The 26,963-nt window shown below is 45.7% G+C and overlaps 1 protein-coding gene across 4 annotated transcripts in view; it reads right to left on the bottom strand.

Moving 5' to 3' along the window:
* ANO9 (anoctamin 9) overlaps positions 1 to 26,963 on the bottom strand; it is a 386,417-nt gene that overhangs the window by 265,193 nt on the left and 94,261 nt on the right. For all 4 annotated transcript variants that reach the window (XM_069223191.1, XM_069223192.1, XM_069223193.1 and 1 more), the window contains exons 3-4: positions 12,887 to 13,000; positions 2,250 to 2,389 (exon numbers count right to left, since the gene is read on the bottom strand). In XM_069223191.1, coding sequence (XP_069079292.1) covers positions 2,250 to 2,389; positions 12,887 to 13,000 — 254 coding nt within the window. The remainder of the gene's footprint in view (positions 1 to 2,249; positions 2,390 to 12,886; positions 13,001 to 26,963) is intronic.

The following is a 26,963-nucleotide window of genomic DNA, read 5'->3' as shown; positions in this document are numbered from 1 at the left end:
AGATGTGATGTTGATGTACCAGGTATTGCCTCTTCAACGTGTTTAATGAACTGCAGACAATTTAATCCCAGCAATGGCGCAATGATGATTTGTGGTCAAAGGTACGGGGTACTTGCTGGACAAACATGTTGGTCGCTGGTTAAGCGGGAGTCCTTGCACAAATGAGAGGGGTTAGAAAAGAAACACGGTCCTCAGTAGATCTGAGAAAGACAGGCAAAGCTTTCCAGACCCTGTCTATAAGGACCATAAAATGTATCACTTTCTTGAACCTGGGAATGACAAGGAAATGTGATTTGGTGGAGAGAAGGGAGCGCTATGGGATGTGCATGCAAAATCTCAGACAAAAGAAAAAGGGAATTTTTGTTAAAGATTGCAAAATGACAAAAACACAAGGTTGTAGAAATCATCAGTTTAGCCAAGTAAGCCAAATACGTGATATAAGATGTACAGAGATGTTGGCGCATCTGCTTAGGTGGAGGGTCAGATTTGCAGTGACATTTTGCGGCACTTGATGCCAGTGGTGGCCGGTAATTTTAAGAGGAAGGGGGGGTAGAGGAAGGGGTAGGTTACACATGCACATATACACCTCACGTACACCCATTCATTCACACATGCACTCACACACCCATTCACCACACTCACTAACAAATACACATATATTCATATACGCACACACGCACCAAACATTACAAAAAAAATAAAACTTACCTCAGAAGCTCATACTAGGAAGCCTCGGAGGTCCCAGGAGTGTTGGTACTACTGCCTTTCCTCATTGGCTGGCCTAAGGTCAGCCAATGAGGGAAGGCAGCAGTCTCAACTCGTCACAGAGTGGGATGGGGTCAGTGAGACTGCTGACCTCACCCCACTCTGTGACGAGGGATCACTGATTGACAATCCGCCCTGGGCGTTTCGAGGCTTAAAACTGAAGCGCCCGGGTCTGAGGCAATCACTGACATTCCCCCTTGTCATTTGGAGGAGGACCTCTAGGCACCTTTGCTAGGCTGAAGAGGTCATGCCCACAGGGCTGTGACTTCTTCAGCCGAGCAAAGTTCAGCTCAGGCAGCCAGGAGTCTGGGCATTTAACACATGTCCAACTCCTGGCTGCCTGACCTGAACCAGACGAGTGACTATCAGGCTGACTTTTGTTCAGCCTGACAGATACTCTTCACGTCAGGAAAAAAGAAGAGAGGAGTGGGCTCTCAGCCCGTACGGACGGGCCACTGCTGCTTGAAGCCTATCCAAATATTACTTTGGCAGTACCAAGTACTGAGAACAACATTAGGCCAGGCAGCTAAGTAAGTAAGTCACTACTTTCTGGGCATCTTGGGAGACAATAGAAGGATCTTCCTCCAAACTTTAAGAAGTATATAGTTGTAACCTTGTTCACATGAGTCTTAAAGGACACTTGGTTACTGAAATGATTCCAAGATGTATGTCATTTTAGCCGGGAAAGGCAAGGCCCCCAACATTTCTGGTGATCTATCTGCATATCTAGCATTATTCAGAGGTCAGCATTTCAGACCAAGCTGGATGTTACCAGTGTTCTTTTGATGTGGGTCATCAATTGTTTGCCATGGGGCATGTCAGGATACATGGCTTAATACTTGTGACTTTGCAGGTGTGGAGTTCAACGCTTCAAACCTACTAACTCTGAGTCCACTACAGACAAGGAAAGACTGGTGGTCCTCACAGAGTTTATTTGTGTGGGGAGCACAGTACACAATGGCACAATGTCGACAAACTACATTTCCCAGCAGTCCATGGCTTTTTCTGACACAGCAGAAATTTGAATTATTGGGTATAACCTCCCTTATTGTTTCACAGTGTTCTTGCAAAATAATCATCTACAGAGTTGCTGCAACCAGGACCGTGCTACTTGTATAGAATGGCCTCTAAATAAGGATTTGTTGGAACTGACTGCATAATAATCAGTGGACAGCTGAGCACGATGAAGGCTGCAGCTGAAGCACAGTGTCCTGTGGCAGGAATTAAAACCTGGCTGTACTTCATCCGAAGTTGCCCTATATTCAATAGTTGAGAATTAAAGTTATTAACCACACCGTTTGTGACTTTTTCTGTGATGGGCACTTGTAGTGGTGATGGGACACAGATTAGTCCAAGTTGCAAGGTCTTTCTGTTTCCTAGTGGCTGTCACAAATAACTTTTACTAGCTTCAAGAGGCCAGTGATCCTATTGTGAGACTAAGGGCCATCTAACTTGGTGGACAATGGCCTTCAGTACAAACTTACCTGGTGGTGATCCGGACAATATCTTCTGGGTTCAGATTTCGAGCACCTTTGTCTGGAGTCCCCAAGAGACAGTTATATTTTCGAAAGATGTCTGGAGGTGCACGAATGCCATAGAACGTCTTTGTCTTGTCCTGAATTTTCTACCAATGAAAAAAAAACAATGAAAATGTGAAAAGGTAACATATACAGGTGATCAACATGTTCTCATGTGTCTAATATTCCAAGAGAACTTTCATATTTTGTTCTCATATTCGAATACCATATCCAAGTGAGTTTCAGATTTAGTGGACAGCTGTAATATGATCCATACCCATACCATGTGCTCATGGCTGTCAATAGCAAGTTATAAGGAGGTAAATATTTAGAGATAATCTGGCATGTGGCCTTTTATTTTTCATGTAGCAAAAACTACAGCTGGGCTACAAGATCCTAACATGCAGGCTAGAGTTCATACCTGGACCAGGACTTGTAAACGAGTCAAAGAGACCGTTGTAGGAGATTAGTCTTCCGTGTAGGCTAGTCCATAAAGAGAGAGATGCTTTCCTTTGATTAGCTCTGCTTTTCCCATTTTAAATGAACAGCTGCATCTTAGAAGTCACAATCTGATGGCTTAGAGACGAAATAAGGTGGGAAATGCTTCACCTAATCACCTTCAGATTGCAATATCAGAGATCACAGCTTGAACCTCAGTTCGTTTCTCTGACATACTCTTATTATACATATGAAGTAGTCGAGTGCCCATAAAAGACGTGGTTAAGGCAGTTGTGAAACGTTTCATCTTTCAATTGTATGAACACCAGGGCTGGCTCCTTCGCTATGGGGAAGGAGCGTCGTCCCACTGGCTGTGCCAGAAGCAGACAAATAAAACAATGGATTGTTTTATTTGTCTGCTTCTTGCACAGCCAGCAGTGCAAGCAGGGGCGAAGCTGGGCCATGGGAGCGGGAGAGTGCGCATGTGTGTTTGGCCGGCTGTCTGAGGTCTTACGTTTCTCCAGCCTGGCTGTATACACAGCCGGGCTGGAGAAACTGCACAGGCCCCAAGGCGGTGTCTGAGCGGCAGTCACTGCCGCTTAGACCAATCCTGGCACTGCTTTCGTGCAAGGTTTTGCATGAAAGCAGCGCCAGGATTGCTGGGGAGCCTGTGCGGTGTCCCAGCAGTGAGTGCTGGGACACCAGAGGAAGAGGAGAGCGAGGTGGCAGGATGCAGCAGGGATGGAGGCATGGTAAGTTTTTTTTTTTTTTTTTTAATGATTTTTACTTTGTCTCTGTACCCCTCCCCTTGCAGTATGCGGCGGCCATTGATGAACACAACTCTCCTTCTACACAATGGTTCTGTCTGAAGCCATACAAATATCAGTCTCATGCCTTAGACACAGGGCAGTGTCAGGTAACAAAGATCTTAAAGCCCCAAACATTGGACATGTTGTTCATATGTTACAGTCTGAGGCCTAAAGCAAAACAGCGATGGGCAAGATAGTATTGACTTTACCGTTTCGAGCTTTATATGGCACAACGATGCCTTGTTTACACAGATTTTACGGCCTTATGAAACCCCACAGTTCATATTGATGCAGACCTATGACAGCGAAGCTTTCCCTGTAGCAAAACAGATTTCACAGACTCTGACTTTATAAAGCAGAACCGTACACCTTCAAGATGTCACAGATCTTTGAAGCTCATAGCTTACAAACAGAACTGCCCCCAGGTAACAAGAGACCAGATGTAAAAAGCAGTTTTTCATTTGCAAAGGTTTTTTCAGGCTGAAGAGCACCCTTAAGTTACAAAGTTACAAAGATTTTAACAACGTAAACCATGGACAGTAGAAATATTCTTGACATATAGGTAAGTCTGTTCCCAGTGTATTCTCTTTGTTATGAAATCTTTATTTTCACCATGCATTCCCAGTTGAGCATTTTAATTCAGTCAGATGCTTTTCAATTGCTACAGTAGCTTTGTTAAATACATCTCTGATGTTTGCTACAGTACATGGCTCATGATGTACTGCAACATTATTTTCTTGTCGAAGGTCTGGGCCTGTAAGATTTCTGTGATCTGGGGGATGGCCCTGCTGTTCATTGACGGCCATGTCAGACGAGAGAGCCATCGACCATGTAACATGCTTCTCGAATACTTTTGCCTCAGACAATAGAGCCAATCCTTCAGTTACATTACTTCATAGGGTCAGATCACAGACATCAGAGAAAAATAGCTTAGGTTATGCAGACCTCGCAGGCCCATCATTGAATATCAGAGCTTTACCTGAGATCATAACGATCTTACAGGCTCGGCCCTCCAACAACAGGATAATGTATCAGGTCAAAATAACATAGTTTATGAAGGCTTGGCTCCTAATCAAACAGGGGTATCCAAGAGGGGAGCCTGGTTTTAGAGGCTCATGCTGTAGACAATAGACTGCATAGGCATTTTCCTGGTTACACAGATCTTACAGGCCGTAATCAAGCCTAAAAGGTTGAGGCCTTGCAGTGAAGGATTCTGAGCACTGATGTCTAGGGATATAGTGGGAACAAGCCTTCCAAGCTACTGGCTCGGGCTTTAGACATCAGCATGGTTATTCGCAAAGGTAGCTTACACTTGTGAGTAAGTTACATGTGTAATTTTACTCTTACATTTTTAAATAACTTGACTACTTTTGGCTATTCAAAACATCTGAAGTGTACTCACAATTGTAGAATTACATGTCTCCAACCCCAGAGAAAGGGGGTGGAGCCACATTTACGAGTGTAAGTTACTGCTGCCAAAAAGAAACAGTAGTATCCTCACACATGGCCAACCACTTCGACACCCTCCCATAAACAATAATAATGGAGGTAGGTCTTAAAATATAACCCCATAGGAAATAATGCTAATTAAATGAAATTAGTTTAATAGTTAAACATAAACATAATTTAATGTTAAGACAATATATAAACACAAAAACTGTTTATTATTTAAATATAAAATGGTTTAATATTTTTTTAATTTAAAATGTAACAATATTTGATAAAAATATAATTTCGTTACTTTTAATTAATTCTATTAATGTATAATATATTTTTTTTATTTTAGGTGGAAATTTGTTTTTCATTTAGAATTCAGCAAAACATGTTTTATTTGATATGTTAAAATTAAAGATTTAATTCAAAATGAAGTTGATAGTACTGTAGCATTTTTTCTTTGTTCTACATTTAAAATAAATATATAAAATGAATTTACAATAATATGCAACATGAAAATATTTTAATACTTTTTTTAGTTTTCCCTGTATTTTACCATTTGGAGATCTCCACCCCGAATGCGAAGTATACCTGTGGTAAAGTATAGGGAAAAGTACTTTTTTATGTAAGGATGCTATGTCACCGTCTCACTCAGAGCAGGCATCATTCGAGTTCTGACAGTTCAATAATTCTTTCCTGTCAGTAAGTACAGCCATGCTACAACACCTCCCACAGTAGGGAGCTCAAGGTTCAAGAATCCAGCAGAGGACCTGAAATTAAAGGCTAATGCTTTACCATACACATTATGAGTTCCAGGTGTGCGATCCGTTAAAACAACAAGTGTGTTTTTGAGGATGAAAGACTCTGATCTATCTGGGTTTCACTCGAATAACTGGTATGGTTGGGTCGGACAGGACACCAGCTCAGGTGAGGTTTATCTCAATGTGTTTTTTAGGTCTGGAGAAAGTGTCATGTAGCACTGTTCTGGACTGGCATAAAAAAAGTGTGGCAGGACTAACTCCAAAGAGTGATGCTCCCACATTGAGTGAGCGTTGTTTGAGAAGATATTTTTTTAGGGTGCCTCGAGAACCCAGATGTACAGTACTGATGTCACCAAAAGAAGCTTATGTCAGGGAGAAAAGTTGAAAGCTCCAGAAACAGCACTGACAACAGGACTGTGCTGTGTGATGGGAGTGAGGCTGAGAAAATGTACTGGAAGGTATTTCACATTCAAGGGCCCCATATACATTACAAGTCTTTTACTGGAGAGCCCGTTTTGTGCCAAATACTGCCAACTCTTTCACAGAGCGAAGAAGAGAGAAAAACCTTGAGAAACAACTACATGTGGCAATGCCCCTAAGGACAACTGGGGAGAGCACGGCCAAAAGGTAGGTCCTACATTCTTAGGAGAAACGAAAGGAATAGCATTGGAGCAGTTCTCGCCTGTTGCTATCTTTTCCATGGATTGGCTACTGCAGAGAAACATAGGCACAGACAGTGCAGAGGATAACTCTAGCCTTACACTTATAGGTCTACAAATCGCAACTCAGCGGACACCTAAGGTTGCTAGAAAAGGCTTTCTTCTAGCAACGCCCAAGCTTGACAAAATGTGTGAGCGAGTGCATATCAGTCTTGGTGTAGCCCCAGACACCACAGCAGGGTCGGACTGGCATATAGGGCAACCTAGCAGTGGCAGAATTGCTGGTCTAACAGGTCAGTGTGTGGGATAGTTTTTTTTTTGCCCATTTGTGGGCCTGTTTTATGGTAAGGTGGGCCAGTTTGTACTGTAGATTTAAGGTTGCCTTTACTGCTGACATCGCCACAAACACTGCGTGCATAATTCACAAATGTATGCAGTCTACCACGCAGTCTTTTAAATAATACTTTCGTAAGCTTGCTTGTTTTACCTGCTGTTCAGAAGTTAAAGAAAAGAGTTAGCAACTAACCTAATGCAGCCCTGAACAGCAACTAACCTGAGCAACACTCAAGGTTACGTCTTCGGGACACAGGAAGTTCACTGAGTGCCCGCCCAACACCACAAAGCACAAACGCACACACCGAGCAACTGTAAAGCTGGCTAGTAACCTGTTGTGTTGTGGCTGTGACAGCCACATCACAGTGCGGGACGTGACGCGCCGCTGAAAGGACTCACGCGACACAGTTGTTATTGTGTGCTCGTCGGCGTGGTCGGATCAGGCCTGGCACGTCTGTGCTCGGGCAGCACGGGTCCCCGTCTGCTTGCTGCGAGCGTCTCCCTGGCCTCCCGACCACGCCTCTCTTTATTTATAGCTCCAGGCCGGAGGCCAGGGAGCAAACCACTGTACACACAAATAAGAGTTGGAATCCATCCGGAAACATCCGGGGATTCCACCACGTCATTACACACAAAGAACTTCCCCCCACGATCCAGTATGGTGTCGGATGGTCGGTTACATCACTGACCAGAGAGACCACATTCCTCCCCAAGATATGAAAACAATAAGAACACGTAAACAACTGTTCACCAGTCACACAGGTGATCACGCAGAAGAACAGAAGGGCATGGATTACTACGCAAGTTATATCGGGCAGACCCTGAGCGATGAGACGACAAATCCTGACCCACATCCCCAGACACCTGCTCAGCCGGGAGAGGACCAGGGTCATCTTCATGTCGGTCATTAGAACGGGAAGTTGGACTGTCCACACCAGGTCCCAGAGACAACGGACCGACATCATCAGCATCACGGAAATTATCTTCACCAGTATCTCCGGAAGGGTAAAACCTTTTAAACAAAGAGATGTTGCGGGTCACTGTCTCATTCCCACGCCGGGCTACGATAGCAGATCCATTTCTTTGCACAATTATCCATGGGACAGAGCTGAACGGCATGCGAAACGTACTCCCCGGCAGAAATTGCTTCAGTAACACTTGATCACCCACTTGCAGATCAGACGGGACCGCTCGGCGAGCACGGCTTGCCCGCTGATTAGACACACGCCTTTTTTCTTGAACTAAGTCACTGGACACGGTGGGAGGAATCCAAAAAGAATGATGAGGAATGGCATCCACAGACGCCCTCCCAAACGCGAGGTGAGTCGGCGCTCTGTTCGTGGTGGAATGGGGTGTTTGCCTGTAATTCCTCAGGAATGAAAATATAGCATATTCAATGGCCTGACCACCAGCTAAAGCGATCCGGATAACCTTGTTCAAAGTCCTCATGAATCTCTCTACCTCACCGTTAGCTTGAGGCCAACGCAGGGTAATCCAGCGGTGACGTGTGCCCATAATGTTAAGGTACTCAGCTAGTTCTTTACTTTGGAACGGAGGCCCATTGTCTGTCTTTATCTCAGATATGAGACCATGTGTAGCCATTGCCTTCTCGAGACCAGAAATCACGATATCAGCCGTTAGGGCAGGGATGATCTCCACTTCGGGGTACTTTGAAAAATCATCGATGAGGACCATGGTGTGGCGACCATCAGGCAAGCTTCCAAAATCCAAACTAGCCGATACCCAGGGCCTAACTGGGGAGGGCTCAGTTTCGATCGGATTGGGCCTACTCGACTTACCAGTGGCCTGACACCACCTGCAAGACCTCACCAGACTCTCCACCTGTTCGTTCATAAGAGGAAACCACATTTTCGACCGGAGGCGGCTCTTCGTCTTAACCATCCCTTGGTGGCCGGTGTGGGCCAACTCAACCGCTCTGGGAGTGAGGGAAGAAGGAATGACCAACCGATTTCCTCTCAAAATGCACCCCTCGATATCAGTGGTGAGCTCATCCCTCATGTTGTACAGACTCCCGATAATGCGTTGGGACTCTGTGGTCAGCAGAGGTAGTTGTCCTTTAAGGCGGTGCCACTGGTTATTCTGCATTGCCACCAGAACTTTCTGTAAACACTCATCCTTTTTGGTAGCTTGCACAATTTCACTCATCGTCATCGGTATCGGCCGGGACCGGTCTGTGATGTATCTAACATATTCCTCGGTCTCTTGCGCCTCCTCAATCTCCACATCGGACGCAGCTCAGGGATGTCTCGACAAGTAGTCTGCCGGATTTTCGGATCCCGGGCGGTATTCTAACTGGCACCGATAGTCTTGCAACTGTAACATCCACTTCTCAATCCTCGGCGGGGGTTTGGAAGCAGTGCCATTAAAAAGAGGGAGCAACGGCTTGTGGTCGGTAGTTACGATAAATGGGCGGCCATACACATAAATATGGAAGTGCTTGCAGCCCCAGTGCACCACAATCGCTTCCTTTTCTATCTGCGAATAACGCTGTTCAGTTTCAGTAAGCGATCGGCTGGCATAGGCAACAGGGGACCACATCCCTTCTGTCTGTTCTTGCAGCAAAACTGCCCCTAGTCCTTTTGGTCCAGCATCAACGGCGATTTTGGTACTTTGTGTTGGATCAAAATATTTCAAAATGGTGTCGCTGGAAAGTGTCTCTTTGATCGTATCAAACGCAGACTGTTCAGGGATTCCCCACCTCCATGGCTCAGAGGCTTTGGTGAAGTTCCGCAAAGGCTGTGTGAGGTTAGACAAATCCTTAATGAAACGGCCGCAGTAATTTACCATTCCTAGAAAACTCCTGACTTCAGTGATGTTGGTGGGAGGGGGCGCTTTTTTAATGTCATTGACTTTGGCCGGATCTGGGGCTACCCCACTCGCGGAAAACGTATAACCAAAAAACGGTATCTTGTCCCTTAGGAATTCACATTTTTCGCGATGGAGTGTGAGTCCTGACTCCTGAATACGTTGTAGGACCTTCTGGAGTCGGGAATGGTGTTCCGCAATGGTGGGCGCATGGACAAGGATGTCGTCACTGACATTAATGGTTCCAGGCAATCCAATCAACAGCTCCTGAATGACATTTTGGAATACCTCTGCTGCACTGGATACCCCAAAACTCAACCGCTTATACCTCCGGAGCCCGACATGTGTAGAGAAGGTCGTAATGTAACGGGAGTCTTTGGCCAATAGATCCAGTTTAGAAAACCACCGCGATTCGCTGAGCTCCCCCAGGATATCGTCAATCGTCGGTGTTAGATGCCTTTCCCGTTTGATGGCAGCATTAGGGAGGCGCATGTCCACACATATTCGTACTTCGCCAGGCTGTTTGGGGTGCCTTGCCACCACGATGGGGGAGACCCATGGAGTGGGTCCAGAGACCTTCTCAATGATTCCAGCCTTTTCCAAATTCTAGAGTTCTCTCTCCACTTGGGGTCGAAGGCGAAATGCCACTCGCCGATGACGAAAAACTACCGGTTGTACTGTGTGATCAATGTGGAGCTTGATTTCTCGGCCTCAGAGACACCCAATTCCTTTGAATACTCCTTCATATCGGGCCACCAGTTCAGTTACGGACTCTTGATGAATGCTGAATGCGAATGTCACAAGTGCCAACTCTTCTGCCGCTTTACAGCCCAACAGCATCTCAATTCCTCCCTCGGTCACATAGACCTTCACTGAGGTGGATTGTGATCCATGGGTGAGAGTGGTTTGGAACATGCCTCTCAAAGCCAAAGGGGTACTTTGCCCGTATGCATACACCTTGATGTTTGTCTTGGTTAGTGCTGGAGTCTGCACCATCCAACAGTATTCCTCTGCAGCCAAAAGATTTATGGACGCTCCTGTGTCTACTACAGAAACAATCTTGTGTTCGCCCATCACGATCTGGCACTTTGGAAGTGGTGCTTGCCGAGGGTTGGTAGGCTTGACAGCAAATAGGGAGTGGACAACGTGACTCATCGCTTTGTCATCATCCATGTCACTCCCTCGCTCCGATTTTTCTGGAGGAGCCTCTTCCGGTGCGACATTGACAGATGCACTTGCAGTTCCCTTGGACCGGCAAACCTTTGCGAAATGATTCATCTTTCCGCAGCTGGAGCATACTTTTCCTTTTGCTGGGCACTCAGATGATCTGTGTGGTATTCCCCCACAATACCCACATTGCCTCGTTCGGGCTTTGTTCAGTCTTTGTCTTGGTCTGTTCATGGGTGCCGTGACTGCATTGGCCACCTCTTCCTTTATGGGTAGTTGTAAGGCAGCCTCCATGTGCGAGGCTCTGGCTCTCGACAGCTCCTTCGTGCGCCCCAATTGCAAAATGTCCGGCAAGGACTTTCCGGATTCCTCTAGGATGCGCTCCCGGAGCTTTAAAGATGCACACCCTTGGATCAACTGCCCTCTCACCTCTTCCGTTTCATCATTAAATCTGCACGTGCTCACCAACTCTCTCAGGCTTAGGTGGAAGGCATCTAACGACTCTTCCACTTGTTGCCTCGCTTGTCTGAATATGAATCTTTCATAGTCAGTGTTGACCATAGGTTTGAAGTGCCTGTTGAGTGCCGCTATTAGCGTTGCATGTGTTTTGGGTGCATCTTCCACCAGTTTTTTTTATATTTTATATATATCTTTCCCTCCTATGTGGATGAGCATAGCACGCTTCTGGTCATTTGCTACCTTGGTGGCCTCGAAGAATAGGAGTACTCTTTCCACCCATTCTTTCCACTTTGGAGCTTGGGCAGATGGGGCTCCTTCTACAACGAATGGTTCTACTGGAGGTATTGCAGACATCGTGGTTAGTTGGGCTGAGTTGGGCTTGATACTATCGTGCAGGTAATGAAAAACACTGTCTGGTGGCAGAGGGTTCTAGGCACAGCTTATGGGGCCCACTCTTTTATTCCCTATGTCCTGATGTGCCACACTTTATTCACCAACTTTATTTACTCTGGCTGCTCCACTGGACTTCTGTTGATGTCTCAAACACTGTGTTTGGGGTCTTTACCAGGGCTCAGAGGGGGTCCTTTCTGTTGCCGTGATCTAGTTTCCACCTAGATCACTCCAGAGAAGAAAAACAAACAGAAACGGCACGAGCACCGTGTAATACACGGCCGCCGCTCTGTTGTTGGACTTGTAGGTTTTTTTATTTTATTTTTTATTCTGGGCTGTGCGCCCGCCGCACGAGCACCGCATTTTACACGCGGCCGCCGCGGGGCACACCCAGGGGCGTGGGGCCGCACACCCTCGTCGCCAATTTGTTGTGTTGTGGCTGTGACAGCCACAACACAGTGCTGGACGTGGCACGCCGCTGAAAGGACTCACGCGACACAGTTGTTATTGTGTGCTCGTCGGCGTGGTCGGATCAGGCCTGGCACGTCTGCGCTCGGGCAGCACGGGTCCCCGTCTGCTTGCTGCGAGCGTCTCCCTGGCCTCCCGACCACGCCTCTCTTTATTTATAGCTCCGGGCCGGAGGCCATGGAGCAAACCACTGTACACACAAATAAGAGGTGGAATCCATCCGGAAACATCCGGGGATTCCACCACGTCATTACACACAAAGAACTTCCCCCCACGATCCAGTATGGTGTTGGATGGTCGGTTACATCACCGACCAGCGACACCACATAACCCACTGTCGAGTGTAGGAGTAAGTCTATCCCCAACAGGGGCTTTGAAGGCAGGTTGTGACCAAAGAAACTAACACGGAAAGTAGTGCAATTACCTTCGGTCGCAAGCTTCACCTAAACCATCAGTCCACACCTCTGATTACCTTTTGTATCATCTGTAAGTTACCTTAAATCTTTTCAAAAGAGCTCGCTAAAATAATTTATACCGACTGTGTGGTTTAATGTATTGGGACAGAATTGTCAATGGTTTTTCATTTTGGCAAGACGTAAGTTGGCTGTATAGCAACGCTAAGGACATGCCTTGCTTTGAGGTGGAATGCTTATGCTGGTAGTACATGGACACAGTCACAGCTGCATAAATCACTTGTGCGTCAGCAAGGTCTGTACTGCTACGAAGGGATCATTTACATAACAGTCTACACTCTACACCTGAACACAGCTGCCTCCGGCCCAGCACTAGCAGCATTTCAGGAGAACCCGCCTGTCCTTCGTGGGTCAGTGTCTTCCTGGCAGTGGTCAGCAGCACCTCACCTTGATCTTGAAGCGTTTCATTTCCAGCTCTGCCAGGAACCGCCGTCTCTTGTCTTCCCGCTGGCTGTGGCCATCAGTGGAGGCATTGTCGCTCACCAGTACCAGATCCCACTTCTGCAGAGAGGAGGAATGGAAGTATAATTAAAAGTTACCAATGGAACCCTCTGGGGGGGAGCATAGTGGGGGGGGGAGGAGCTTGTGGGCCTCTGGCTCCAATCCCACAGTAATGGAAGCAGAACCCAGCAACAAGAGGTTGTAACAAAATATGGTCTAAGGAAGGGGGGGCGAGAAGGAAGTGTGGTGTGTGGTTTCCGACTGGGTTTGGTAGGCAGACAAGAGGTGCAACAGGAAGAAGGATATAACGTTTATCAAGTTGTGGACTGTGTGGATGAGGACTTGTGGTTCACTGAACTGCAAGGAAATAGATGTTTGCTTGGAATTTAAGGAGAAACTATGGTCCATAACAAGGACTAGACGTGGTCTAGACATACGATCTAAGAAGGAACTCGGTCCATCAAGGAGGATTGTTCAGTTAGGATCAGAAATGGCATCTGGAAACAATGCCATCAATAGGAGGAGTGGGACCCTTGAGTAGAAGGCGAAGTCTTTAGAAAGGATTCTGAGAGGGGAGTGATCTTGAATGAAAGAGATGTGCTTCTTCGGAATATTGAGTTCTCAAACAGAGAGGTGTCATCTGCAGTAAAAGATATTACCTGGGCGCAGGCCACGTATGGACTGCAGGTTGTTGTCGGTCTGCAAGAACAGTGGTCTTCACAAGGAGGTGAGGTTTGTAAGAAGACTGTGCATTCAGGAGGGAGAGGTGGGGTTTGTAGAATGTTTTGTGCTCAAGAGGCGAGGGTGTGGTCTGTATGAGAACAATGTGTGTTAATGAAGGAGGTGCAGTCTGCATGGAGGAAATGTAATCTAAAGGAAGATATGTGGTCGGTTCTAAGAGGTGACATCTATAGAAGAACTATGATACGTAAATGTAGATATCTGTGTACAGTGAATTCACATGGGTTTTCATCTGCAGGAAAGAGTGTGATCTTGTAGCAGTGACTGTGCGTAAAGCATTGTCAACTGGGTCCTTAATGAGAGAAAACATTTCATTAAGACATCAGTATTATAAGCAACGTGATGATTTGTGTTATGGAACAAATTTATGGATTTACAGGCAAATGGTACCACTAAATATGTTCTTTTGCTGCAGATTTTGTGGAAGTAAGGATGCCGAAGTTCTTTCTATGTGTGGCATTATAGACAAAGTCTCCCAGTTTTTAGGTCTCTAAGGACATTCCTTTGGTAGTTTCTATTCTCTATGAGTCTTTGATTTGTGAAGCCCTCTATTTCCAGCTTCTGGAAATTCAGGGACTCATATGCCTTTTGGCTTGCTGGGCGCTAAATGGCTGAAACAATCAGAGGCAACTCCTCCACCAATCCGGATGTGGCAGGACCACCAAAACGAAGGTTCCTTGCCTCTTTTGTTGGCATGATATTTTTCCCCCGAAGCAGCTCTCACTTCCATGTAGGAGCTGCATCAGAGAAAAAAATATGAGAGCTAGTCCGCCATGTCATCGTGGAGCTGTAATCGTTTAGTTTTGAAGACAGATCTCTAAAGCAGAGTTTTTTCTGAAAACAGTAGAGGTAATACCACCAAGATGAATATTGTTTTTTTTTTCACAAGCGCCTGGGAACATAGCTGAGATTTTTCTGTGTGAGACCACAACGGCTTGGTAGGGTAGATGCTGTCAAAGAGTTTTCATGCTTTCTTACAGATGAACTGAACTATACTGATTAGTCCTTGAAGACGAAATACGTATGAAAAGGAGCTTTCGTAAAATGTTTTATGGGTATTTTAAAGCTTCCATGTGCACTGACATTGTGACCCAAGTAAACGTACACACTACTGTGCTCAACCTTTCTGCTATTCGAAAAGAATATGAACCTGTTTATGTTTTTTTTATTTTCTTCTGAAGACCATAATTTTCTGACATTTTTTAGTTTCACCTACTGGTTCCATAGTTTGCAGAAATCTCCTTGAAATCTAGATGATACAGGAAATTTTGCACTGGAAAGTTGACCACGAGTACATTCAATAAGTTTAGCTGCACTAAGAAGGATTCTTTCTTAACATCAAAACCGCTCTGGTGTCTACATGTATGTTTAGTTAACAAAGGGTTAGGCATATCTGAGATCCTTAGTATGAAGAAATGGCACATCGAGGTCTTTTCCCAACCTATCCAATGGAGACTGACAGAGAAGGCTTGTTGAAAGGCTTGAGGCTGTTCGACTACTTTAGGCTGTTTTAGTGCACAGAACTATGGGCCTCATTCTGAGGCCGGCGGGCGGCGGTCGCCGCCCGCCTGGCGGGAACCGCCATATGGCCGCTCCGCGGTCGAAAGACCGCTGAGGCCATTCTGGCTTTCCCGCTGGGCTGGCGGGCGACCGCCAGAAGGCCGCCCGCCAGCCCAGCGGGAAACCCCTTCCCACGAGGAAGCCGGCTCCGAATGGAGCCGGCGGAGTGGGAAGGGTGCGACGGGTGCAGTAGCACCCGTCGCGAATTTCAGTGTCTGCTAAGCAGACACTGAAATTCAAAGTGGGGCCCTCTTACGGGGGCCCCTGCAGTGCCCATGCCATTGGCATGGGCACTGCAGGGGCCCCCAGGGGCCCCACGACACCCCTCACCGCCATCCTGTTCCTGGCGGTCGGAACCGCCAGGAACAGGATGGCGGTGAGGGGGTCGGAATCCCCAATGGCGGCGCAGCAGGGCAGCGGAAAACCGGCGGGACACCGCCGGTTTTCCTGTTCTGACCGCTGTCTTACCGCCGCGGTCAGAATGCCCTGCGGAGCACCGCCAGCCTGTTGGCGGTGCTCCCGCCGACCCCGGCCCCGGCGGTCCGGTCGGAATGACCCCCTATGTGTTAATGGTCTGAGAGCAGCATTGTGCTTCAACGTTTAAACCATTATTCTCAGCGGGGACAATTATGCTGCTGCTCTGAATTGAACTGAATGCAAGTTATCTGAAGATATCACCTTTCACCCTACAAGTAAGAATTAGAAGATAAAGATTTTACACACGCACAGTTGAATTAATCAATTTGTCATCGCTAGTCACGTGTCCCTCTGGGGGCTCTTAATAAGGGTAAATATGGTTGTCTCTCTGGATTACATTTAGTACTTTTCTGTTTTTGTATGCAAAGTAAATGACACGTGCGTTACCCTGCGTGGATTTCTTTGAAGATGAGAGTGACACAGTCAAATCATACCCAGTGAAGGTCCGTCCTTTGTGGACATGGAATCGGTGTGTGCAGGTTTGTTATACAGCCAAGCCATAAAAATATTTAAAACCTACCGGCACAGGGCGTCAAGAGCATCAAACCCGCTAGGGAGCAATGCTTAATTTGTAAATAAAAACGTGCCGGTGCCCAAAGCCCTCCTCTTAAACACGAGGCTGCTGCATGTAAATGTGCGAGCACAGAATAATGAGGCAGCCTAATCCTGAAGCCATCTCGGGCTTCTTCAGTCCATTTGCAGCCACACCCTGCCCCTTCAGCTCACTCTTACAGCTTTCTCCCTTTGTGACGCTTTTTCGTTTTTCTCTTCCTCCGTCTTTCCCACATGTGTCTTTTGCTCGCAGCAAATGCTGCGCCGGCCCTCAAATATAAGTGCCGGTGCTCAGCACCAGAAACAGCAAGCACAAATTAAGCACTGCTAGGGAGGTATTAGAGGATTAGTGAGTCCTGTGCAGTAAAGACTCAAGAAATGAGGAGAAGCCTTTGATGTCTGATCTAGAACTCAAACTGGTGAAAAGTAAATAAAGAGCGCCAAGTGAAGGGCAGGATACAGTCTTTGCACAGTACAAAGATAATAAAAAGGATTATCAAAAGATAATATGGGTAAAACATAGGAAAGTACAGGTGCAAAGACACTAGACCTTGCTAGTGCGACTGATGCGGAAGAGTGTCAGTAAACAGCCAGAGTCAAAACACAGTTTCTATCATGGACATTTCCCGAACAGGTTGTAAGACATATTTACGCAAGCTCCATCTTGCTGAAAACAATGAAGAGAAGTTGAATGTACTATGCGGACAAAATACCGATTTACCAAAATTAGTATAATTATCAATTACAGTGACAGTAATTAAAGCACTGAAAAGGAGTCGAGCTGCAGGCTGGTGCACTCACCTGGTGCATTCCTTTATCATCTAGATAATCCAGACCAGACAGATCTCTGACTTGCGGAAGGGTGTGGGAATATGATTTTGCTACTAGTACCTACAAAAATATTAGCAATGTTGGCCCAGAAAGGGAAGGGGCATGGATTTATGAAAGGTCTCCTATCCTGCCAGAGCAGGCGAGATCCAGAACACATTGTGTAGGGTGACCAGATTTTGAGGAGCAAAAACCGGGACAGGTCAGACATAAAAGAAGGACTAACGACTTTACACTCACTTTTATATCTGGCCTGTCCCATTTTTTGCGTAGGTTTGTGAATGTGTGCCTATACGTGCGTGTTTACATACATATATATATATATACATACACACACACATACACACATATATACACACATACATGTACAAGATTATACATATAAAATTAGCTATGTCTTGACCTTCCACCCTGTACCCCCAACCCGCCCCTACCCACCTCTCTCTGCCCCCCACTCCATCTCGCTGCTGGGAGCAGACAGGGGACTGTGTTGCCTGACAGTAACAGATACATTACTTAATTATTTCATACTTTGTAGGTGTCTCTTAAAGGAGAGCATACCTTTAATTTATGCTTCCCTAGATAATCTGACCTTTGTCCGAAAAACCGGGACAATTATGTAATAATTTGACCTTTGTCCAAAAAACCGGGACATTTGTTTAAGTTTAAGAGAAGCATCGGGACACCGGGACAGTCCTCTAAAAACCGGGACTGTCCAGGGAAATCCGGGACGTCTGGTCACCCTAACCTTGTGGCATGTGGCCCTAACGCCGATAAGCACAGAATGTCACCTGTTCTTCGTCGAATTATACCTCTCTTTTGATAAAGCGGCTAGAAAGATGCTAAACGCAGTGGCATAGTCATTCCCTTGGCCTTATTGGACATTATAAAATTCTTCCATTATGATAATTAGCGGAATGGTGACAGACCACGTTCCTGCAAAGAACGGACTGAAGAAGGGATGCATTCTGGCCACAACATTGTTTATGGTATATACAGAAGACCTGCCTACAGCCCAAGTGGAAGCAACAAAAAAAATCTCCCCCACAGTAGAAGAAAGGTGGACTGCTGCACTGGTGCGTAAAGAGGATTTGGTTGTGTTGGACTATATCAAAGTGGTTCTTCGGAAACAGCCAAAACAACTCAAGGTGTTTTGTATAAAAAATAAGTTCAAAGTAAATGCTGCAAAAATCCAAGTCTTGGTATTTGGGAAAAACAAAGTATACAGATACTTCTAATTACAAAATTGCTCTGAATAAAACATTCATGAAATGAGATCGATGTTATGGCAACTCAATATTTGGATAGCATGTTAGGCCAATTGTTGAAGGCATATCAGCATTATGTGGGTGTTAGCCCTGGCAGCTTTTTGCCGTGCCTCCTCTGTCTTTTTGTCTTCTGACCTCCTGGTTTTATGGTTTACTGGACTTTGATTTTGCTGGTTTATTGTCTCTGCATACTTTACCATTGCTGATTAGTGCTAAAGTGCAAGTGCTTCCTAGGTAAATCACACTGTTGATTGGTTTATCCATAATTGGCATATTTGATTTACTGGTAAGTCCCTAGTGCACCAGAGGTGCCCAGGGCCTGTAAATCAAATGCTACTAGCGGGCCTGCAGCACTGATTGTGCCATCCACATAAGTAGCCCTGTAAACATGGCTCAGACCTGCCACTGCAGTCTCTGTGTGTGCAGTTTTAAACTACCAATTCGACCTGGCAAGTGTACCGACTTGCCAGGCCCAAACCTTCCCTTTTGGTACATGTAAGGTACCCATAAGGTAGGCCCTAGGTAGACCCATGGGCAGGGTGCAGTGTATTTAAAAGGTAGGACATGTACTGGTGTGTTTTACATGTCCTAATAGTGAAATATTGCCAAATTTGAGTTTCACTGCTACAAGGCCTATCTCCCTCACAGGTTAACTTGGGGGCTGTCTTTAAATAACTTTAAAGCGCAGATTTACTTTGAGATCACAAAGAAATATGGAGTTTGGGGTCTCTGAACTCACAATTTAAAAATACATTTTTAGTGAAGTTGTTTTTTAGATTGTGAGTTTGAAAATGCTACTTTTAGAAAGTAGGCATTTTCTTGCTTAAATCATTCTGTGACTCTGCCTGTTTGTGGATTCCCCGTCCCGGTCAGTTTGACAGTTGGGTTGTTCACACCTCTCCTCTACAAGGTGACACAGAGGGTACTGGGGTGTAGCCTGCATATCTTGATGAGCCATCTGAGCTAGAGTGGAGGGAGGAGTGGTCACTTACACCTGAAAGGACTGTACCTGCCCTCACACAATGCAGTCTCCAACCCCTTGGTGAGTCAGGGGCCTGGCCTGGACAAGGAAGAATCTTGCAAACACTTCAGACTTTGCTTTGATGTTTGACAACTTCAAAGACAGAAAGGGGTATAAGAAGAAGACCCAAAACCCCAGACTTTTAGAATCTTTCTGGAATCAAGAGGAACCTCTGCTCAGGAGAAGAGCTGAGGAGCTGGAGGAGGAGTACTGTTTCCTTGCTGTATTGCTTTGCTGGACTATAATATCAGGTCAATATGTTTCGCGCCTAAAAAAAGTCCATCCGGATCAACTGTCACTACATCAGGACCAAAATCAAAAATTCCTAAGCTACAATATGAGTCCTCCATGGAATATAGAGGACAGAAAGCAACTTACATCACATGCTACAATAATGGAAACCTGAGTCGATGAACAACCCTCCTCACTAGGAGATCAGGTTCCTTGGGAATGTGTGAGCCACTGGCTTGACGTCACTCAATTTTTGTGAATCGTCTATCGCCTGGGACCTACCCGACAGCCGCAATCCGGGAAATGTCGCAACTGCCTGCACCGTGGCCACCACTTGTGAGGAACACGAAGTACCGTCCCGCACCGCAGCTCCAGCCACTGACGCCAGCACCATCGACTCCAGTGTCATCACCAGGCATCCCTGCCTGCACTGTGGCATGGGGACACCGCTCATGAGGGTCACGAAGCACCGTCCCGCACTGCTGGCTTGGGCCTACCGATGACAGCACTTCAGCAATGACGATGCCACTGCCTGCACCGTGACCTGGTGATAACACACATCGCACTGCCCTGCTTCACACCGCAGGCCTGGTCTCACTGATGCCACTGGACGCTGTCATCGAGCTGCTTCCTGCACCGTGACCTGTAGACACCGCATGTCGCATTGTCCCACTTTGCACCACAGCCCCAATGCCATAGCTCCTGACTTCTTCAGCCCGGAGTTCGATCTGCAACGCAAGTGACTTCAAGGGCCCGACGACTCCCGCACCGACTCCGGAACAGACACTGCGACACCAGCAACGCCTCTCTCCGGAGCTCACCGCGAGGATCACGATGCCCTGCAATTCCAAAGGTACTGTTTGCGGGTCTTCCCGACACCGTAGCTGGCCTGAGTGGTTCGTTTTGTTGATCATGACGCCATGATAGCCCCAGGTGGACCTTCAGCTCAACTTCACAGACTGTATTTTTGAGTAAATCTTGCAGAATTCTTTATTTTATTATTGTATGTTGGAGTTTTATCGTATTTGGTCTTGTTTTATACATGTAAATATTGGCTATTTTTCTAAAACTGTTGTGGTGTGCTTTTATAGTGTTTTCATTTATTACGTTTGCGTTATGTGCAAATGCTTTACACATTGCTTCTGTGCCGAACCTGACTGCTCCTGCCAAGCTACCAAGGGGGTGAGCAGGGGTTATCTGAACGGGTATCTCCCTTATCCTGACTAGAGTAAGGGTCCCTACTTGGACAGGGTGCAAACCGATTGCCAACTAGAGACCACATTTCTAACAGTGGGTTCTCAAGAGGCGGTCTCTGGGGGAAATTGTCTATCCGAATACATGGACAGAAAATGATTGAAGCTTTTCTTAGGACTGCCCACAAGTTGCTGTGACCCAGGCCATTATAATAGAGCAATGAATTACATCAGAACAGTATTCAGGTACTAGGAGGTTGCTAACCTGGATCTGAAAGCTCGAAAACAGTACCTGTGGTAAAATTTTTACAGAGTGCCAGACATATTTTAAAAGTAAGATTAGTAAGAACGAATACAGAATGAGAACTGATCTGACGATCATCAGAAGACATTTGCTCTGGGGGTAACGTGGAATGCAAGGTTTATAGGTGAAATTTAATTCCATGTCAGTTATACGGCACACAACCTTTCTACAAAGATGTAATTTATCAGACAATAAATTGTCTGGTACATGGTTCTGTGCATTGACTAAACCTGCTGAATAATCTTTCCTAGATAAAGGGACCGACTGATAGGACTGGAATTGCTGAAATTTTCGGTGAGTGGCTTAGAGTAACAGCTAGGGGACCCAATAATACTTAAAAGATAGCAATATGTATCCATGTCGACTCAGGGTGATGCACAATACTGAACATTTGATACCGGGCTGGCTTTGTCTGTTGGGTCAAGTGAAGTTGGTATTAAGCAAGATGTGATGTATGGGTTCTAAATGATGAGGCTAAAGAGAAGTCTCAAGCTCCGAAGTACACTTGTGAGAAGCATCGACACTTTTATTTATGTTAACATGTAAGAAGGCAAACGTATGATCTAGTAATAAAAGCAATAAATATTTGTATTTTAGAATTGTAATCACAATCTGGTGCATGTACTAAACGTATGCTCAAGAACTGCTGGTCTAATAAATGATCATTATTATTCTCATCATCATAATACATCTGTTCCATCCATTAAGTTTTCCTCAAAAGGACTGCATCCTTCGAACACCGATGAGTGTGCTTCACATGTCTGTTATATCGAGCAGCATTCCCGACCCTGCCGGACAAGGGGTAGACCCATAGATGGGGAGGACACACCCCTCTTCACCTGTCCATAAGAGTAACGGCTGGTGGCATTAGTTTATAGTCTGCGAGCTGTGTTGTTTTCCTCAAACACATCCCTGAATACCTATCTACGGTTTTGGCCCCAGATAAGCACCAGTGCAATGGACTACCTTCAGTGGCTCTTTGCAGGACAGTCTTTTCAGTTCAATTGCTTCGACCCCCCTCATAGTGTTTTACAGGTTGCGTGTCACATGTTTGTTATGGAGTACAGTGAGCATGGAATCCAACAGGGCACTGTGGTCAGGATTAGAATTATCATGTGACTTCTTCTGAACCAATCTGCCTAACATCCTAGGTGAAAATGATGCACAGTGCAAGTCCAAGACTGAAACATGGCATGCTTTGTGTGAGAGTGTCAGCAGGTACATCTTCACAAGATGTGGTTTCCCACCATTCATGCCCAGTTGCTATCCCTGGGGTTTGCTCCATAGACACCCTGTTGAGACCTTCATTTATTTGGGGTTGAGACAGAATCTACATTTAGACAAACAAAACCAGCAATCGGCCCTGGGTGGTTCATCAGGAATTCCTCTGTAAGCTTTTTAGATGTCTGGGCTGGGATGCACATCTACTCCTGACTCTCCCTGCCACCAGTGTGGACAGCCTTGGAACAGGACATGTCGTCTGAATATATTCCTTTTTTTGGTAGCCTGGTGTGGTTAAATTCCAAGGTGGTACACATCTGGACTGAGCTGTGGCCTCACAGAAAACTCAGACACTCAGATGAAGAGAAGCTTTGCCAGAAGCAGAGCTCTGTTGCGTTTCTAGTGACCAGCTCATTAGCACACTCCTGCCAGAGGGCCGGCTGTGCTGATACCGTAAGGTCTGAAGTACACAATACTTCAAGACTCTGCTATGACTCTTGGTATTAACTGAGTTCCCTTTGACTTTACGGCATACCTATATCTGTTGTTTTCAGATCATAGATAAACAGACGTGTTTCTCCTTTAACCCCATGCATAATCCGTAACTGAGCTTATCTCAGGAGCATTTGAACCATCTTTCTATGAGGTACTGTTTCCATGTTGCAGTAGATCAAAGATTTGGCCTCTCCATGACGCTAAGCTATGGTCCGAAGGCACCTCAGTGGATGAACTGGTTGAGCACCTGCATGCCAGTGAGTGGTACATAAACCTGAGAGGGTTTTTGGCAGCATTTCCAGCAACCCCACAGACAAAGCTGCTCTCTGCTGATGAAGGGCTGAAATCAGAAACACTTGTCCAGAGATTTACAGCACTTGCTGCACTTACTAAGGTGAAAAACTACAGTTCACTTTATGGATATCAAACAAACTTGTACTGCATTTACCATGATGCATTGGGGCTGACTGCATGCTGCAGTGTGAGGCAGGGTGCTCCCTTTCTGTTTTTTCTGCATAACCCAGTTCCTGTGGTTGTCACTGAAACTGTGAAATATTGACCACGCCCAGTTAAACAGGTCCCTGGTTTTTTTAACCTTTATGATGACAACTGTGAGATGCAAATCTGTGCATCGCTTATCATAGTGAATTGGAAACTTAGATCAAGAGCTATAGTAAACTAACAGCGCGAACTGGGCTGGATGCCCATCCACCCACTGACATGAGTCAGGAGGCTTGACTGCGATGATAATCCATTTTGTTTCCTCTCAGCACACCTTTTCACACCAAGAGGCGGCACAACCTTAATTGAGGAATCGATCTGAGGGTATGTTTTGAGTGGGTATGGCACCTCTGGCGAAACAAGTTGAGCTAACTTGACACTGTATTGAGCCATCATCTAAACCGGGCAAAAGGTGTCATAGTTACTTTCCCGCTCCTCTTACTCTTTGCACGGCATTACATTCTTGATTCCGAGGACACAAGAGGATCTAGAAGCTGGGGAGCCTTCCTGTGCACTGGCCCATAAAGTTATACTGATCCCTAACAGTATAATGTGACTCATTGGTTATTTATCTCTCCACACTAATCTCTATGCCTTAGAAACACCTATTGTGGCAGGTCTCAGTCGCTGAAGGTCCTGAGACCTTCGGGCTCCTTCTTTTCATGTTTTTAACTGCCTTATCTTTTTTGATTGCAAAGATACTCAATTTACTTTTAAAATAAATTGCAATGACTGAACACTGGACTGTGATGTTTGGAGTTACTAGGTCACAGTAACATACTATTACCTATTACCTACTACAGTAAGGACCTTTGACTGCTTGACAAAATCACCAATGGAGCGTCAAGACTACATATGGAGTCTTGGCTACTCTTTTTCGGTTCAGTAGTGCCCAATGCCACAGGATACATAGATAAATGAAAATACCCACCAAGAATACTGCCTGGTAACTAATAACCAACCAAGTACCAGAAGACTAGGTCAGACAGGCTGGTACTGCCCTCTCATATCCCATGTCTTTTTCTGGCTTCAACATCGACTGAAGTCACTTTACTTAGTGGTGACAAGTTCACCACATATTACGTAGCTGATGCATCCTTACAGGGTGCATGACACATGATGTTTTTCTGTATGCCTGATGGTCAAGGTCTTAAATGGAATGTGACATATACAGAAAAACAGAAACACACCCGCAGGGGAAAAACAGCGCTGCTATTCGAGACACGCTCTCAATGCTGGAACGAGCTTCGAGAGGATGCAGACGGGAAGAGAAGTACCTTGACTACAACACAACACAAACGGACAAGAGTGGAACACAATATAGAAAAAAGGTATAGGTCACCCTGAACAAGAACGTGCAGGTGTCAGACTAGGCCGCTGCTAAAGTAAAAGAAAAGCCTGATAGGTCAGACACCTCAACATTTCCTGGTAAAGCAAGCAAGTGTATGGATTATATCTATATTCATCAAACTCCTTTGAGAAATAAGAGGTTTTGAAAATGTTACCAAGAATAACTGCCCACACCCAGTGCTTAATTTGTAAATAAAAACATTCAGGTACCCAAAGCCCTCCTCCCGGCTGCTGCAATTAAATGTGTGAACACGGAATATTGAGGCAGCGTAATCTTGAAGCCATCTGGGGCCTCTTCAATCCATTTAAAGCCACTCCCTGCCCCTTCATCTCACTCCTAATGGTTTCTGCTTTCTCCCTTTGTGACGCTTTTTCGTTTTTCTCTTCTTCCGTCTTTCCCATATGTGTCTTTTGCTTGCAGTAAATGCTTGAGGTAGAAACATAAGTGCGGTGCTCAGCACCGGAAACAACAAGCACAAATTAAGCCCTGCCCATACCAGGGTTCTGCTCTCAAATAATGAAGATTCAACTGGCACTCCAGAGTTTGGAGCCTCAAACAATGACTGCAACAACTGAACCAACAACACGAAAGCACTAAATGCATTTCAGCAGGAGCTGTGCTCTTCACAGCAGAGGAGTGGAGTAACGCAGAACTGCTGGTCCACTCTGCTCCTAATAAATCAGAAAACTGCAAGTAAGAAACCCTGGGCAGTGGGCACCGAGACCATCCTTCTATGCCTAATAATCATGAGGACTTGTGTACCTCAAGTGAGAGCAAAGAAGTGATGTTCTTACTGCTGGTTCCCAGACATGCATATTCCCTGCTTCATCGGAATACACACTGCCAGATTTAACATACTTCTGCTAGGAGTGACCGGCCTGCTGTATGCCACAACCTTGACTCCCCTGTTTCACCTTACTTATTTATTTATACAACTTGTAACGTGTGCAGCTATTCAAATAGGGTTTCCCAGCGCTCGGCTAGATATAGCCAATTTAAAACAGCCACGTCTTCAAGCCTTTGGGGAATTCGAAAAGAGAAGTACAGTTTCTGAGAGCCACTGGGAGAGATTTCCAAAGTTTAGGGCCCAGGATAGCAAAAGATCGTCCCCCTGTGCGAGCTAAGTGGAACATGGGAACAAAGCACAAAGCCTGATGCAGGGATCTTAACTTGTGGGTGGGCTGATAGGATCGCACACACCAGCCCCTGTCCGTACTGAAGTCCTGTACGAGCTCTAACTTTTAGAACATAAGATAATGCTTTAAGTTGGATATACTTTGGGACTGGGAGCCAGTGGAGCTCATGCAAAAGTTTGGAGACCGAAATATGCTTTGGCAGCCGGTACAGTAGTCTCACTGCCGCATCCTGGACTTTCTGAATGCTGCGAGTGGAAGCTTGAAATCCTAAAAAGGACTACAGCCCAGACAGCTAGGGAAGGCCCCACTGTACTAGAAGAGTTGCTCAAACTACAGAATGCTTTTTCTTCCAGTTCATCTACAGCTATGTCTGATGGAACCACCTAAGACCGGCTACCTCGTGATTTACTTGGCAAAAGGACTGGGGCTACTGTTCAGGCCCAATACTTCAACAACTACTCTAGCGTCCCATTAAGATGCCCGAAGGTGTCATACAGATTTGTGTTGCCCCGTCTGACAGTACCGCTGCGAGAAGCCCAGTGAGTTAACACAGTGCAACTTCAATAAGTGAGAGAGAGGTGAGGAAATTCTCAGTGAGCAGCGAGTCCAGACCAGACATCTTGCTCCGGTTGTTGTGAACGCGCCTGTAGGCATCCAGGAGACCAAACTAATGAAGATATAATTCAAGAATCCATTGCTAGGTATTAATAAGATGCAAATGCAAATGGATTGACAACTACACACTCACATCTGCAATCTCCAAAACCAGTGCTATTCGTTCTAGGTTGGTGATACACTGTACTGTTTAAGGGGAGACAATCGTTCTCTGTTCTGGCTCTCCTAATGTATACTAACAAATGTTCAGAAGGCATCACCAAGAAAAACCCACCTTTACACACCTACTTGTGTTCTATTACTTTAACAAATGTTACAGGGCATTGTGTAGTCCATAGGCATTTCGCAAGTTACTTTTATTGTCCGTCAAAGACATCGAGATCTGGACTATCGATTGCCTGGTCAGCATCACAGTTTTTGGCAGGAACAGGAAGTGAAATGAAAGTGCTGTCGCTGGAAAAATGTTAGCTCTATCAGAGCAGCATCAAGTAACAGGTTTTACATTGTTCTGGCAACTGTACTGCAGAAT

This window comes from Pleurodeles waltl, chromosome 3_1, assembly GCF_031143425.1.
Source record: "Pleurodeles waltl isolate 20211129_DDA chromosome 3_1, aPleWal1.hap1.20221129, whole genome shotgun sequence".
NCBI classification, from domain to species: Eukaryota; Metazoa; Chordata; class Amphibia; order Caudata; family Salamandridae; genus Pleurodeles; species Pleurodeles waltl.
The sequence above is the reverse complement of the archived record's forward strand: the minus strand, read 5'-3'. Positions and strand labels throughout refer to the sequence as shown.